General features: G+C 36.9%; 1 protein-coding gene and 1 pseudogene across 1 annotated transcript; both read left to right on the forward strand.

The window, feature by feature from the left end:
- Nucleotides 2,693-3,399, forward strand: OR4C323P (olfactory receptor family 4 subfamily C member 323, pseudogene; annotated as a pseudogene).
- LOC138920461 (olfactory receptor 4C15-like) lies at nt 15,424-16,362 on the forward strand. Its single transcript, XM_070248905.1, has one exon. The coding sequence runs from the start codon at nt 15,427-15,429 to the stop codon at nt 16,360-16,362; it is 936 nt and encodes a 311-aa protein (XP_070105006.1). The 5' UTR covers nt 15,424-15,426.
- Nucleotides 16,363-16,628: the final 266 nt, after the last annotated feature.

Below are 16,628 nucleotides of genomic sequence, written 5' to 3' on the forward strand. Positions count from 1 at the left end.
TGAACTCCAGTCCACCTAAGCACATATCTTCAAGGAACTTGTGCCTTGTTCTAGTCAGGGTAAATAAGTTTTATGAGGCACACAACCAAACCAGGCATTATACTGTTTGCTAAACATTTAAACTATAATTTAAGTTAATATTTCTATCACATTTTAATGTTTATAAGTTTAAAAATTAAATTTAAATTATAATGCTAGGAACTTAATATGTTTAATACAACAACTCTGCAAAAAGCACCTGAGATTTAGAGAGAATGTATAACTTCTGGTTAATTACACCCCTGAAAGGTCCATAATAAAATCCAGTTTTTGTGATGTCAAAGTCCATATATTTCACTCTGTAAACTATGTTTTTCTTTTCTTTCTTTAGGTCTTGCTCACACTGATGTCATTCTTGTTCACTTTCTAAATTACAAGTTTATAAATTTAGAATTTTCTAAATTCTCATGTCAAGGACTATCTCATTTCATCATCTTTGAAATCTATAGATCATACTATACTGATAGTTTCCCTCCAGAACTTATACCAACATGCATTGTTTCATGAGTGCTCATTCTTTCTCCCTCTTTATAGATAGGGTATTTCCATGTATCCCTCAGACTAAGGGATATGCTATTACATGAGAAATATGTACTATCTAGGTAATAATTAGATAATTGAAGAAATGTAATTTCTCACTTCTTTATATGAACAATCTCTTGAGTGATGGTATTTCACAGGAATACTGGAAAGAAAAAGATACTATTACAAAAAGGATCTGATGGGAGTGATTCATACTGAACTGGAAGTCCAAGGTGTGGTTCAGCTCTTGGGTTTGGCTAAAGCATGTCTAGGAGCAGAAATGATAAAGATGAAGGATCGTAAATGGGATATTTGATCCTGAATGCCAAAGGAATAGCAGCCAGGCTCTGACAACAACATTCTCTCATTTCTGGAGGCAGAGACTGGCACCAGCATTGCTTGGCCCCCATGGTTCAATGCAGTTTTCTTTGGCTGAATTCAATATCATGGATTTAATTAAATTTAATTCAATGACAAGAGTGTACATAGCACAGCATTAGAAATTTGGTGGAAAGAGAATAAATTAGCTATCCTTAAGCATCCACGTAAGGAGATAAAACCAACATAAAATGTTTAAAAAATTATAAGATAATTGAATTATTGCTGATATGCAACCTATTAAAATGTAAGGAAAAAAATATTCAGGATGGCAGTGGTGAAGGGAGCACTGGGGAGGAAGAGAGGTATGAAGGAGAAGTGGTAATGGATGTGTTGATATCAGACTACATAGACAGAGGTAGCAAAAAGTCAGAAGCTTATAGGAATGGAAAATAAGCATGATGGATATTTGAATAGTACTCCCCAAACATTCTCCTGCCTGTTACTACCCTTGATCCTCATGGAAGTGTTGTGAGGCAGGACATACAATTCTTAGAGGGGTTATAGAACATGGTGGTTATATATATGAACCACGGTGCTATTAACTCGATCACATACACACCAAAAGGCTTTGAGCAACTTGCACAAGGTCTCTAAACCTTATCCAATGCTTCAGAAAATCAGGATAATACTCGTTCCCCTCTCATATGGCTTTTGTTAGAATTATAAGAGAAAATCCTGTAGCTCTTAACATAGTACCCTCAAATAATAAGTACTTGAAACATGTTGACTTTAATTTCTATTGTATTCTTTTATTTTTGCAGGATTTGAAGGTTGTATAATCAGTCAGTGGCCTGACTGAGATGGAGAACTAAAATTGCTCATTCTAAACCTATGGCCTTTCCCACTGTACTAAAGAGATTGAGATGTGTGTTCTGGCAGTAAGAGGTAGATTTATCTGCAGTGGGAAGGAGATATAAAATTACGAAGTTTATTACATGGGGGACAGTCTCGAATATCAGATTGAGAAGTTGAGAAGTGTAGTAGTCAAAAGAAATCTGTGAGTAATTCACAGATTTTAAGACAGAAAGGGATTATTATCCTTTCTAGTGCATTTGGTTTTGGAATATTTTAAGTTATGAGATGGTTCAAAGGAAATCTTATTTGGAAGTGTAAGCATTTAATCTAGATAAAGCCATGTTGCTGTGTTTGAAAGGGAGAGTGTCCCTGATATGGCTTATTTGAAGCCCTAGCATTTTCCTCATTTATTACAACTGTCTCATTCTCCAGATGAGGAAACTGAGACCCAGAGTGGTGAGCAATGTAACAGCATATCCTGGCAGTTAGAGGGAAACCTGGAATAAAACCTAGTTACTTTGATATCTAAGAACATGTTCCTTCTCCTTCATTAATGTTACTAAAGAACTTTTGAAGTTCTTGGGCTGGAGATGGGAGAGAGGGTTAACCCATATGGTAGATTTGCAAAGAGTGTCTGGCAGCTGTAGACTTCACTTAGTAAGAAGGATAATTCTAAGAATGGGTCTTTGAATATTTAGGTGAGTCTTACAGAATGCATAGTTTACATCCCCATTTGAAGTGGTAGTCTCTAATATATTCTCACCAAGGGACAGACAGCCTCTGCTTAAGTACCCTATGCACCTGAAGCAGTTCTTTTACCATATCATTTGGTGGCAGCAACAATTGTGTTTATCTAGTGAACCCATTGTTCACATCTTCAGTGGTATAGTGTAATGGGTAAGAACTCATGTTATGAAATGAGATTACCTGGATTCCTAATCCTCAATTATTTTAGATGAGATGTTTAATGTCCCTCATGGATGCCACCTCCTCTTCTGTCATTGCCTCCAAAATGATTGTAGACTTCTTCTCTGAGGGCACTACCATCTCCCTCAAAGGCTGAATGGCCCAGCTCTTTGCAGAGCATTTCTTTGGTGGTGTGGGGATCACCCTTCTCATTGTGATGGCCTGTGACCACTATCTGGCCATCTGTAGGCCCCTGCACTACATGACCATCATTAGCTCTCGGGTCTGCTGCCTGCTTCTGGGAGGGGCCTTGGTAGGATGATCCATGCACAGAGAGATACAGCTTTTCTTCATGTACCAAATAAATTCTGTGGCCTCAATATCATTGATCATTTTATGTGGGATTTGTTTCCATTATTGAAATGGGCTTGCATAAACACCCACATCCTATGCCTCTTAGTCATCCTCAACAGTGGGGTGATGTGTGTGACCATCTTCCTTGTCCTCATCACATCCTATGTGGTCGTCCTCTGCCCCCTGGATTCTTGCAGTTCTAAATGGTGGCATAAAGTTCTCTCCACCCGTGGCTCCCACCTTACAGTGGTTGCCTTGTTCTTTGTGTTGTGCATTGTCATGTACATGAGGCCTGTGGCCCCTTAGCCCGTAGAAAAGACAACGGCTGAGTCCATTTCCATCATCACGCCCGAGTTAAATCCTTGGATCTATACCTTGAGGAACACAGAGATGAAAAATTTCATGAGAAACTGTGGATAAAACTAGGGACCCTGGGCAGTCACTAGCTTATATGCTGAAGACAAAGCTTTCCAACAAGGGCAATGAGGTCTTACTCTCCACATTCATTCAACCCATTGGGCACACAGCTGTCAGGGGCATTTTTTAAGCATGCAAATCAGGTTAAGATACAACAGTCAGGTGGCTGCCCACCTCTCCAGTGCATTTTGTACTCCATCTTTTCCTCACAAGGCTCTAGCCACTCTCTCTCTCTTTAAACTGTCTTTTGAATAATTCAAGACTTTCCCAGCTTTTATTCTTTCTCTGATCACTGCTGGAATTCTCTTTCCCAGAGATTTTGCTTGGCTGGCTCCACTTCAATTTTTCCATTTTCAGATGAACTCCCAGCTCCTTAGACAAGTCCTTCCTCTTGACTCTTTCTAATCATCCCCTAAGTTATTCTCTAGTCCTTCAACCAGTTATATCCGTAATATCAATGATCACAAAATGTACTTTAATAAATTATTTCTTGTCTTTTATTTTGTCTGTTTTCCCTACAAGATTGTAATTCCTGTAAGGGCAAAGATTGTGTTTATTCACTCATGCTGTTGGTAGAACACTGCCAGTCACCCAGTAGGAGCTTATAAATATTGTTGAAGGAATATAAGTTTAAAAGAGACTTTTTTTATATTTGCAATTTCATAGGTTGGGTAAGAAGGTAAGGGAGAATAAATAGATAGAAATAATTTAGGAGGTAAAGTTTTCCCAGTTTGTCTGCTGTCAAAATTCTACTTGGAAGCAAGTACAATCTCAGATAAGTAATTTGCTATTTAACATGGAGGCCGCCATTTTACCAAAATTTTCCACTATCTTTTTTCTCCTTTTGTGAAGCAGAATAAGAATTTATCATGCTGGAGTCAAGATACTTTAGAAGCTGGTGTCTATATCTTGACATTATATATTCTTTATAAAAAAAGTGCAACTCTATAGATCTATTTTTTTTTTAACTGTGGGAGAATGGTTCTCGCTGTTACATTATGGATATGGATTTCTAAATCCAAAGGGTATTTACTTTCTCCCAGATCCATGATTCTTGCTGTTACGTTATAGATTTTGGTTTCTGAATCCAAAGGATATTTATTTTCTCCCCGATCCTTTTGCTGCTGACTCTAGAGAGACACTAATGCCTTTTTAAACTGCTTCCCTTGACTAGGTATATGGGAAGCCTAAGGTCATAGCATGATTCATCATTCTCTTATGGTTTTCTTGTTTTTAAAAATATGATATATATTATGGCAATAGTTAAAATATTAGTTACAGTATTTCAAACAAACTATTTAAATCAATATTTTTATTTATTTATTTACTTACAGGGAAAGATTCACCCTGACCTAACAACTGTTGCCAGTATTCCTCTTTTTGTTTTCCTCTCCAGAGTCCCCGTGTATGGTTGCATATCCTAGTTGTAAATTGTTCTAGTTCTTCTATGTGGGCCACCACCACAGCAGGGCAGCTGACAGATGGGTAGTGTGGTTCAATAACTGGGAAACAAACCTGGGCTGCTGAAGTGGTGAGCACTGAATGTTAACCACGAGGCCATCAGGGCTGGCTCCAATATCTTTACTTTTAAATGAAAACTGTATATGTGCAATATAAATCTAGCATTAATTACCACCAGCTGTTTTCATTAAGTATGAAGATCATTTACTCATTAAAAAATATTTGCTGAGTTTTACAAAGTGTCAGATACTCTTCTAGGATCCGGGTATACAGTGATGACTAAGAAAATAAGTTTCCCTTTGTCCTGTAGCTTACATTCTAATGCAGAAGATAAACAATATATACAAATGAAAATAAAGTCATAGAGGATAACTGATTCTCAGAAAATTGTAGAGGGGTGCATGTGTGACAAGGTAACTCTAGTAAGGTGACATGGAGGTTTTTCTGAGAAGTGATTTCTGAATGATGAGATAGAATGATCCTTAAGCATATCAATAGAAAGAAGATCTAAGGCAAAAGAGAAAAGCTTGTGCAGAAACACTTAGGTAGGATGTAGTCTCAAGTGAAGAAGGTCAGGGTAATCAGTGCACGGTGGACTGGGGCAACGCGGTCCAAGTAGAGATGTGGAAGATAGGCAGGGTCTTGATCAGGGAACGCTATATTTTTAAACACTCAAGTTCCAAAAGAACATGGAAATCAAAATGACTCTATTAATATAACAATTAGAAATCAAATCCTTCATGAGCTTTTAGATGACAGAGCAATTTGGCATCAAAATCCCTGACAACTTCCATTTAACTTTTGCTATGTTGATATTAGTAGAACACAATGTTTACTGCCTGCTTACAGTAATTTATAATTAAATTCCTGAATTCATGCCACAATTCTTCACCCTCCCTCATGTCAAAGAAGGAGAAAACATCTATGACATGTAATAACATTGATCACTGTAAGAAGTTTCTAATGATTATTTTGTATTTTAATTATAGAGTTAAAGAACTAGAAGGATCATAATGAGATCCCTAACCTTGAATATTTGTAATATTTTGGGTAACTTTCCTAGTGTCAAAGTAGGTCCAGAACCTACATCTTCCATTGCATAAGGAAGAGCTATTCTGACCATCCATAGTGAAATTATAACCTGTAAGCTAGATTTCACAAATTTCTCCTGTGGCAAGAACCTCAGTTCTAGTAGGGCAGTGTGTCAAGCAAATGGCTTTCACAGGTTGGTGCAGTATTTCTTTTGTACTCTTGCACTAAGTTGATTCCTAGAGTCGTGTTTATGGGCTGATTTTGGGAGACACTGAACAAGTTCAAGACATGGGCTATAAATGGCCCCTTGCTGACCCTTGGCTTGGGCCAGGGGTGTGGGCCGTTCTCAGCTCACATTTATGCATGGTCTGACTGCAGTGCAAAATCTATAGAACTGATGATGGTGGAGGTGGTGGCAGGCATTCTATATTCTGTTTTCCCTCCTGCTAACACCCAAGGAAGTCACTAGAGCCCTTCCACAGGCTCTGTGCCACACGTCAGACAGTTCCTCAGAGGTGAATATACTTATCTCCTTCAAGGTCTTTTAAAACCTTTGCTCCTCAATCCCAACTGGCCCTTCTGATTAATGCTGTCTCTTGCCTCTCCTGGATGTGGTAGCATTGTACTCTCTGGTCTTAAACCACGTGTAATGAGGGGCCTAACTTGCATGAACAGGACCACTTTTCTTTGTCTGGGCTCAGGTCTTTCATCTCTTCTCCCAGCTGGTGGTGGTGTGTGGAAGGCAGGGATGTGGGACATCACATTCCTGAAATGCCTTTATTATGGCCTAAAGAGCTCATGGGTAGACATGATTGGAAGGTAACTAGTTTTAAACTTACAGTACAAAATTCCAATCAATTTAACGTGACTGGGAAATGAATTATTGTCCACATCTTCTTGCAAACTCTGCTCATCAGATTTGTATTTGCACTCATTATCAAGGAAACATTGAGAGAGAGTGGAAGACAGTATTCACAGACAGTCTGATAAATGATGCAGCATCATTAGTTATGATGTAAAACAACATTAAATAGATGGTATCAAAGAACATTAGAGGCATTTTTCCAACATAGAAAGGTTCTGAATTGAACAAGAAAAGATGGATTCTGGACCTGGACAGGAAGAGAGATGCTTGGACACCGGGAAGAATCTTTCTGTGCTCTGACTGGACGATAAACAAATATGTAATTACCTGCTCTCTACCTGTGATCCTAAACTTCCACTAATAAAGCACTATATCTTACACTGAGTCATGAATTTTGTAATATACTCTTCAGTCACATTGTTTATAATTATTAATTCTTTTTACATCAAACTATTTGTATAGTTAGAGATTCTGTAAAAAATATTTGGGTGGTTCTGCACACCCTAGGGAGAGGAATTGCTTTTAAAGATATCAATTTTGTGATGAATTAATAACACCTTCCCCCAATGACCAAGCATATTTTCACGGAAATTGATAAACTAGTTCTAAAGTTTATATGGATGTGTGCCTGAGTTTCAATAGATTTGGTAATATAAACAAAGTGAGAAGAACAGAGATAGGTGATTGTATCTACTAGATGTCAGAACATAACATAAAGCTCTGGTTTGTAAATATTTTGTTATATGCCCAGGAATAAAGAATCCTAAAGAATGGAAGAAATGGCCTAGAAATAGAAGCATCTATCTTTAGAGACATAGTATAAATTTTATAATTTGATAAATGATGAAGGTGAAATTTTAAATCTGTGGAGAAGAATGGATTATTGGATAAATTCCAGAAGGACAAATTGCTATTTATCTCCCTCGTGCTCATCTCCCCATTTTACACATTTCTTTGTGCCTGTCTCTGTCTCTGTCCTTCTCTCTCTTTTCTGATTTGTAAACTTTTTTGAATTCACCCAACTTTTGCACCAATAACGTGCTTGTTATATTATCTGTTGCACTCCATCTTCACACTATTATTTTAGTGTTATCCCTCTTATTTCCTCTAATGGAAGCAAATAATAAAGGATTAAGCAAAGCAGGGCATGGAATAAAGTACAAGATGGTAAGTGTGGTCTAACGTAGGAACCAGGGTTCCAGGACTCATTCCTGGAGTCCTGCTGTTGAGGCATACTTTAATATCATCCCCTCCAGAAATGTAATCCATGTCAGATGGTGCTTCTGGGTCAGGAAACCATCTAAAATTTCAATAGAAAACCGAAAATAACCCTCCACCGCCCCCCAAAAGAAAATAACACTTATCCTTTAATACCATAGGCAATTGAAGTGAAGGTGCTTTGGGCCTTTACTTTCTGACGAGTCACTTCACTTCTGCTTATTTCTGTGAGGGGTGATAGACATAAAAATAGGTTGGATGCAAGAGTGTATAGACCAACAGATTCCTCAGTATGGATCCTCTCTGAAGGGACTTTATGAGCTTACATTCAAGTTTTCCCTCATGCTTCCACCCCATTGCCACATTCCATCACAGAGATCTGACATTCCTTGTTTTCAAGAAAAGAAAAAGTAAACAATCCTTTATAATGAGAAATTGTGCTTTTGGTTTTAAAGTCGTCCCCAAAAATTCCATGTCCTTATGGATTGATGCTGTGCCTGATTCCAGCACTAGGTTCTTGCATTTAAGGCATTTACCCAAAACCTGCCCAGAGACACTACATTCCATCTGAGTACCCACAGTGTTCTTCTCCTGAATATGAAGGAAAATGAAAGCATCTTCAAATAGAAACCCAGGAGCAGTTAAAAAGGAGAAAAACTTAGAAAAACCTCTAATTGGTTGGGGACAAACACTTGAGTAAGTCAAACCACAGATAACTGTGTCTTGGAAAGTCATACTGATGGGAAATTTCCAAATCCTGAGGGGGAACTGAGAGGCAATTCTACAGGCTTATGACCTCTCAGAGAAACCTCTTTAAATTCCAGTTGGAAATCAAGGAGGAAACTTGCTTCTTTATTTTTTTCTCCATGAGACTGTGTTGGAGACAGTACTTGAGAAGGAGTGGGCAATGTTCTCTACCTCATCTGCCAGAGATGCTCTTCCTCTCTCCTTTAGATGTAGAAATGAGTTGGAAACGTATGTCACGCTTTGGCCAGCCACTGAATGCACTCTTCTCCCTTAAGAATAGACGATTGCTGTCGCCAGAATTTTCAAGGAACCAACACATGGTGAGATTTGTAATTCACATTTCTGCATTTGCAGAGAGGATTTTAAATTGTGATATTGTGCATAAAATTATGGGTGTTGTGGTGTGCATTCTCAAGTTTAATACAACGCATGGGTCTATCACTTAACTGGGTATACCTGAGCTAGTACATAACATTTCTGGCCTCATAATCTTCATTTTTAATTGGAATTATAATATTATCAAGTTCAAAGGATTTGGAAACTTAAATCAATACATGTAGAGTCAATAGGACAGAACCTGACACATAATATGTGCTCAATGAATAACAGCTATTAGAATGTAAACTTTTTTGGAGGAGTTAGGAGTCCCTATTACTTCAAGTCTAATTAAATTAGACCTATCTTCAGTTTTTCATCTCTGAGTTAAATCTAAATAACTATGAAATGCAATGGGTGTACATTTTTGTCTTTGCTCTCCAATAGCATTTCATTTATTCTTTCTATATATATTCTAACTTATCATTCATCCTCTAATGCTGTACCCTTCCTGATGTTTTATATTAAAAAGTGGGATTTTTTGAGGCTGTATACAGAATACTGAGGTAGGAGCATGGTAATTCAAGTGCTGTTTACCTTTACAGGGCTATTGATATATAGTATAGCAGCTAATATTCCCACAACAAAGCCCCAACAAATGGCACAGGGAAGGACATTCAAGGTAAGAAAGAGTGACTTAAGTCACAGACCAGAGTCTTCTAATTTTATTTTATTTTATTTATTTATTTATTTTTTAAAGATTGGCACCTGGGCTAACAACTGTTGCCAACCTTTTATTTTTTTTCTGCTTTATTTCCCAACCCCCCCACCCCAACCGGTACATAGTTGTATATCTTAGCTGCAGGTCCTTCTAGTTGTGGGATGTGGGACACCACCTCAACGTGGCCTGATGAGCGGTGCCATGTCTGCGCCCAGGATTCAAACCCTGGGCAGCTGCAGCGGAGCGCACAAACTTAACCACTCAGCCACAGAGCTGGCCTCTAGTCTCTAATTTTAAATGCTGGTTAAAGTCAACTTAATTTTCTCTGAGTGTATTTGATGTCATAGATGGTCTTAGATATCTACATCAGAATTGTTCAGAATATTTGAATGGCCAAAATTCTGGCCTGGTTTAGTGCTGGTTGTTGGGGCTTTACCTCTCTCTTAAGATGAGCTGAATAACTAGGAGGACAGGCAAGAGAAGGTCAGGCATCTATCAGGAGTGGCACAAGTGGAAACAGAGAAAGGTTATTTTTTCCCCCAATTACAGAAATAGTAAGAGTTTAAAACTTAAGATATTTAGGGATATCAGCGAGTAATATTGGGGGGAGCGAAGAAGATGTGAAAACTGAAGAGAACATATTTTCCAGATTGTCATGGAAATAAACATGTTTAGCTAGATAGACAAAGAAAAAAACTCTTTTATTGCACAGGTAAATAATAATCCTAGATCTAAAATATAGTACACTGAATAACTTGACAAGGAGAGTAATTAAGAATGGCATTTTAGGGCCGGCCCCTGGCCGAGTGGTTAAATTCATGTGCTCCACTTCAGTGGCCCAGGGTTTTGCTGGTTCAGATCCTGGGCATGGACCTGACACCACTCATCAAGCCATGCTGAGGTGGCATCCCACACAGCAGAACTAGAAGGACCTACAACTTCAATATACAGATATGTACTGGGGGGCTTTGGGGAGAAGAAGAGAAATAGATTGACAACAGGTGGCTCAGGGCCAATCTTAAAAAAAAAAAAAGTAAAACCAAAACCCCAAAATGGCTGATTTATATATAAAAAAGAATGAGATTTTAATGTATTCTTTTAATTTGTAATAAATATATTTATTTATGAAACTATATGCAGATGTGACTGTTATGTGGCGATAGGTACATATAAATGCATCTAAAATTTACTGCTTGAAATATAACTACAAAACACTAGTTAATAATCTTACAACTAATTCCTCATATAAGTTTGAACGTTATACATATTTCAAAGTTGAAATTTCTATTATTTTCAAAAGGATAGATACTAGAATTACTTTGTTACCAAAATGAATAGGAAGGAAATAGTGGACATTGTGGATATTAGGGAGACAAAATTCCCAAGGTCACAGCCCCACAGGATGGCCCAGAGCCCATAGTTCAGGCTGTGAGGGGTCCTGAGCAATCTTTGCTGCAGCTTCAGCATATTAAAGAGTAAGATATCAAGAGAGGAAAGACCATGGAATCTTTCAGGAGAAATGTGAACAGAATAAGTTGCTTCCTATAGGAGTATATGCTGTTAAAACTGATCAAAGTGAGAGATGGGAAGGCTGGGTCCATGATACAACTACTTATGGAAGGTTTACAATAGTATAAAGTTTTAGTACAAGATTGTATGTTATGTTAGGATATTAGTTCCTCCTATGCAAGTTAATTGTACAAGTTAGATAATAAAATCCTCCTCAAACCCCATCTCCTTTTTCTGATCAGTTCAGATGATGGAAAATATGATGTTGTTGGTTTTAAATGTTAAAAGATTTTAGTGTTAAATCTTGTAATTAGATCAAGGTACGAATTGAAAATAAAGTCTCTACCATTTTCATATGTTCTGTTCTTGACTTTAAAATTATACTAAAATGTTCAAATGGATAAAGTTATCACAATTTTTCTTGTTTTTCTCATTTTCCATATTGTAAAAATGCTTTACCATCTATGTCCTCATATTATTAATTAGTATTTTGTTCACAGAACACTGTGCTATTAATTCGTAGTAGTCCAAGTCACATAAACACTTTTCTATTATTGAACATTTTAGATATTTCTAAATTTTCACTATTATAAATGACATTTATCGTCTTCCATTATAAAACTTACACCTTATTTCACTTTTAGAACAATTTTTAAGATTGGGATTACTAGTATGATGAGTGTAAACATGTTTATGATTCTCGAAATATTTGCTAAAATGTTTTCCAAAAGAATTACATGCATGAAGTAGTTTGATTGCAATTTTATGATTGATATAATTAAAAAACCATGATTTTAAAAATATGTATTCTATTTTTATGATGGATTTAATCTTCTGGCTCACTTCATGTGTGTAGACACTGTTTAAAAATAATGCTGAAATCAATATTTCAAATTTTCCTTTTGAATTATACATCACAGAGCATATTCATAACTGTCTTATTGACTCCTATGGGCCAGGCAGCTTGGACAAGTGTTACTGCATCTATCTTGTGGGAGAGAACTCGGAGGCTTAGCAATCTCTTCAATGACACATGTCTGTTAAGTGATGAAGATGGGATTGCTAGCCTTTTGATAGCAGAAACCGAACAATTATTGTATTATTTTTCATTAAATTTTTATTTTGGACTAATTTAAAGCTAATAGGAAAATCACCAAGATAGTACAGAGAATTCTTGTATACTCTTGCCTTTACTTCCCATAATATTATCATCTTACATCACCATGACTATATTTGTCAAAAGTATATAATGCACATTGACATATTACTCTTAATGAAACACGAGGTTTTATTCATATTTTATTAATTTTCCCACTACTACCCTTTTCCTGTTTTATGGCTCGATCCAGCACAACACATTCCATTTAGGATAATTACCTTTTAAATGACCTAAAGTCATAAATGTGTGATCATAAACTATGAGGACACTGTACTCTCCATTGTCAAAGTTTTAACATTAATTTTGGAAATTTATTTTATCAGAAAAAAGAGAGGGTTGATTTGTTTATATCTAATAAACATTTTAATTCTGAAATGGTACTATTGTTGGAAATTCTTCAGAAAAGGAAAGTGGAGAGCCTAAGAATTATTTTATTATTAGATTAATTTAGAGCTTTGGTCTTCCTCTCCACCTCGCTACCCAACTTGGCTTTCTTTTTACAATGAAGCTACCTGAAGAAGAAGCAGACACATGTGGGTCTGAGGTCTCTGATAATTTATTCAGGGATTATTAAGGACATTTACAAGTGTTGCCATTTAAACAACACTGTATCTGCACCGTGACCATAAAATATTTTATATTTGTGAATAAATAAAAGGATTATTAAAAAAAAGTACCAACATCAGTCATGGTGGAGTAGGAATTAGTAGTGAAAACATTGTCATTTCTGCTCTATGTCAATGGCTCTGCAGGCTGTTCTCACCGTCTATAGTCATGTTCTCCTGTGCTTCTAACTACATAAACATTTTTATGAGCATTGCCATATCTGATTCTCACAAGAACCCTCTCAATACGCATTCTTATTTTTACCCAGTTACAGAAGTAGAACACGAGTCTTTGAGAATTTACGTTACTTTTCCTCGACACCTCAACATAATATAACTAAGTAGAAGAGCTTGGATTTGAACCTCGGTCTGTATGAGTCTGGAGCTAGTGTTCCTACTCATTTCATTTGGTTGTCTTTTTCTGCTTTGACCCTAGGATAAGCTAATAACTGCTAGATCATTTATTGTATTCTTTACTTTTTAATAAATGGTTGTTGATTGATTCCTGACCTTATGGGGTTTGTTTTATGCTCTTGTTTTCTTGATGGCAGCTTGTAGCTGGACTTGAGGTTTATAGTGCTGGCACTGTTTAAGAATGTCTGCTGCCCTGGAAACATAATGGAAATGGTTATTTTAAGGTAAGAAAATAGATGTTAGTACATGCAATTGTATTTTTGTTAGTTTTATTAATATTGAAAATTGTTTTTGTTAGCTCTAGGTGGCATTTATAAAAATCGACTTATTTTTAATTCTCACAGTAAGCCTCATTATGCTTTCATTCACCTATTTAACAAACAATAATTATATATACATGTACACACACAGACAAGCACTGTCTGGCTGACAAGTTTCTGTTATATACATGTAGGTGAGGACACAATCATTCTCTGAAGTTGTGTCTTGCTATGGAAAATGAAGTCAAAAGTTGAAGTAATTATCTGGATGACTCATGGAAAAACTTTCTGTGGGTAATGTGGCTGGCTTTTTAAGTGAGAGTGTAGTTACCACAATTTGTAAAACCATTTTATCAAAAGCGATTCTTTTGCATTTTCCAATTTGACCCTCATCATGATCCTGTGAGATAAGTGGATAGGCTACACATGAACATCCCTACTTTACAATGCAGTCATAAACTCAAAACAGATATACTTTGGCAAGTTGTACTTGATCAATTGGGCCACATTGTATACATAATTAGCAAGTAATTAATAAAGCCTCAAGACTCTGACTATATGTGACACACTGTTTCTATTTCTTACCTGTGTGATTGTTGACAATCTGTCATTTGCTCTCTGACTTTCATTAAGGGGCTGCATTTAAACATGAACAAAGGAATCAGAAGGCTTTACCATCTATAGGTGGATGGAGATTGTAGAAAGGCCAATCCTGCTCTAAAGTTCTTGTTATAAAAGAAAAATCTTTGCTTCTTTCCCTGTTGATCCAGTGGGAGGGACTTGGGTGTCGAAACCAGCCTGCATTACAATTCCAGATGCAGCATCTATTACTTGTTTGACCTTATCTCTTTAAGAATGAATTACCTCCCAGTAAAATAGGGATAATAAGACCTACCATGGGCTGTTTCCCATGCACTAAGCCATGAATAATTGCTTTCCTCGTACTATTGAACTTAGTCATAATGATAGCACTCTTTGTTAGGTATTGCTATTTTTTTATAAACCTCTGTTCATATTTTTAAATGACGAATGAAGAAAAACACCAACTCAACACATGCATACTTGTTATCTGTTAGTATTGAGGTAGGCACCTTACCATAGAGCTTTCTCTTTTATAAAAAAAACAAATTAATTAATATTAAAGGCCCAATTCAGTTCAGACATTTAAAGAAATAATTAGGAGAATAGTCATGATTTTCAATTGCTTCTTTAACTGGGTGTTATTTCTTCTTCTAATTGTAGATATGAGTCTCCTGATCAGGGATGGTGTGCCAGTCATTGTGCTCCGACTCCATGCAATGAAAGGCACCACTAATAAACTGGCAGCACCTCTTTTCTTCAGAACTTGGATAAGATTTTATAATCCTTCTCAACAATTCACTCCAGGAAACCACTATTAAGTGATCAGAGTTGGTGGTTGAGATAAAAACTATTTCTCATCTCTTCCACATGTGAATACCTCCATTCACCCAAACTGAAACTCTGGCTATTTTAAAGTATTTAATAATTTATCTCCACCTCAATTCTGCCTAACTTACCAAACCACCTTCCACAATTTTATAATTTTGTTTTCTCAATGATGACAGAAGCACATAAGATAATTTTTCATATGGATGCCTCCACTTGTAGATGACTATGATACCATAAACTGGTCTGAAATAACTTTCTCTTCATTTGTGGTAGCTTTCAACTTTCCCTTGGAAATCATGCAAAACCAAAGCTTTGTAACTGAGTTTGTCCTCCTGGGGCTTTCAAAGAATCCAAATGTTCAGAAAATAGTATTTGCTGTATTTTCATTGGGCTGCATTGCAACTGCCGGGGGCAACTTGCTAATTGTGGTGACTGTCATGATCAGCCTGGCACTCCTGGGCTCCCCTATGTACTTCTTCCTGGCTTTCCTATCCTTCCTGGATGCATGTTTCTCCTCTGCCATTGCCCCAAAGATGATTGTGGACTCTGTCTGTGAGAGTAAAACCATCTCCTTTGAGGGCTGCATGACCCAGCTTTTTGCTGAGCATTTTTTTGCTGGGGTGGAGGTCATTGTCCTCACTGCCATGGCCTATGACCACTATGTAGCTATCTGCAAACCCTTGCATTACTCTTCTATCATGAACTGGAGGCTCTGTGGTATGTTAATGGGGGTAGCCTGGATAGGGGGGTTCCTGCATTCCATGATACAAATTCTCTTTACTTTCCAGCTGCCCTTCTGTGGCCCCAATGTCATCGATCATTTCATGTGTGACTTTTACCCATTACTGGAGCTTGCCTGCACTGATACTTACATCTTTTGCCTTTTGGTGGCTGCCAACAGAGGGTTTATCTCCATAGTAATCTTCTCCTTATTGCTTCTTTCCTATGGTGTCATCTTGCTCTCTCTGAGAACCCATAGTACTGAAGGGCAGAGGAAGGCTCTCTCCACCTGTGGATCTCATATAGCTGTTATGGTTTTGTTCTTTGTCCCATGCATATTTGTGTATGCACGACCTCCAACTGCTTTCTCCTTTGACAAAATGGTGGCAATATTTTACACCATCCTAACTCCCTTGCTCAATCCTTTGATTTACACTTTCAGGAATAAGGAAGTGAAAAATGCCATGAGGAAAGTGTGGTACAGAATAACGATGTTTTCCAATGAAAAATAAAACATTTAACTTTGAAAAAAAATTTTAGTTAAGAGTAAAAAAGTCAAATTTTCTTATACAAAAACTTTCTGTGAATAGGTCTTTTTGATAGGAGGTAATGTAATGAAATAAAAAAAGCACTAGCATGAGAGTCGAGAAATAAGGTTTTCATCCGTAGATCACTTATCAACTCTAATTTGGTTACTCACTATCCTCATATGTAAACTAAAAAGAGTTGAATGTTATGCTTACTTAGAATCCAATAACCAAAAAAGAATGAAAAGAGA

Source organism: Equus caballus, chromosome 23, assembly GCF_041296265.1.
Source record: "Equus caballus isolate H_3958 breed thoroughbred chromosome 23, TB-T2T, whole genome shotgun sequence".
Taxonomy (NCBI): domain Eukaryota; kingdom Metazoa; phylum Chordata; class Mammalia; order Perissodactyla; family Equidae; genus Equus; species Equus caballus.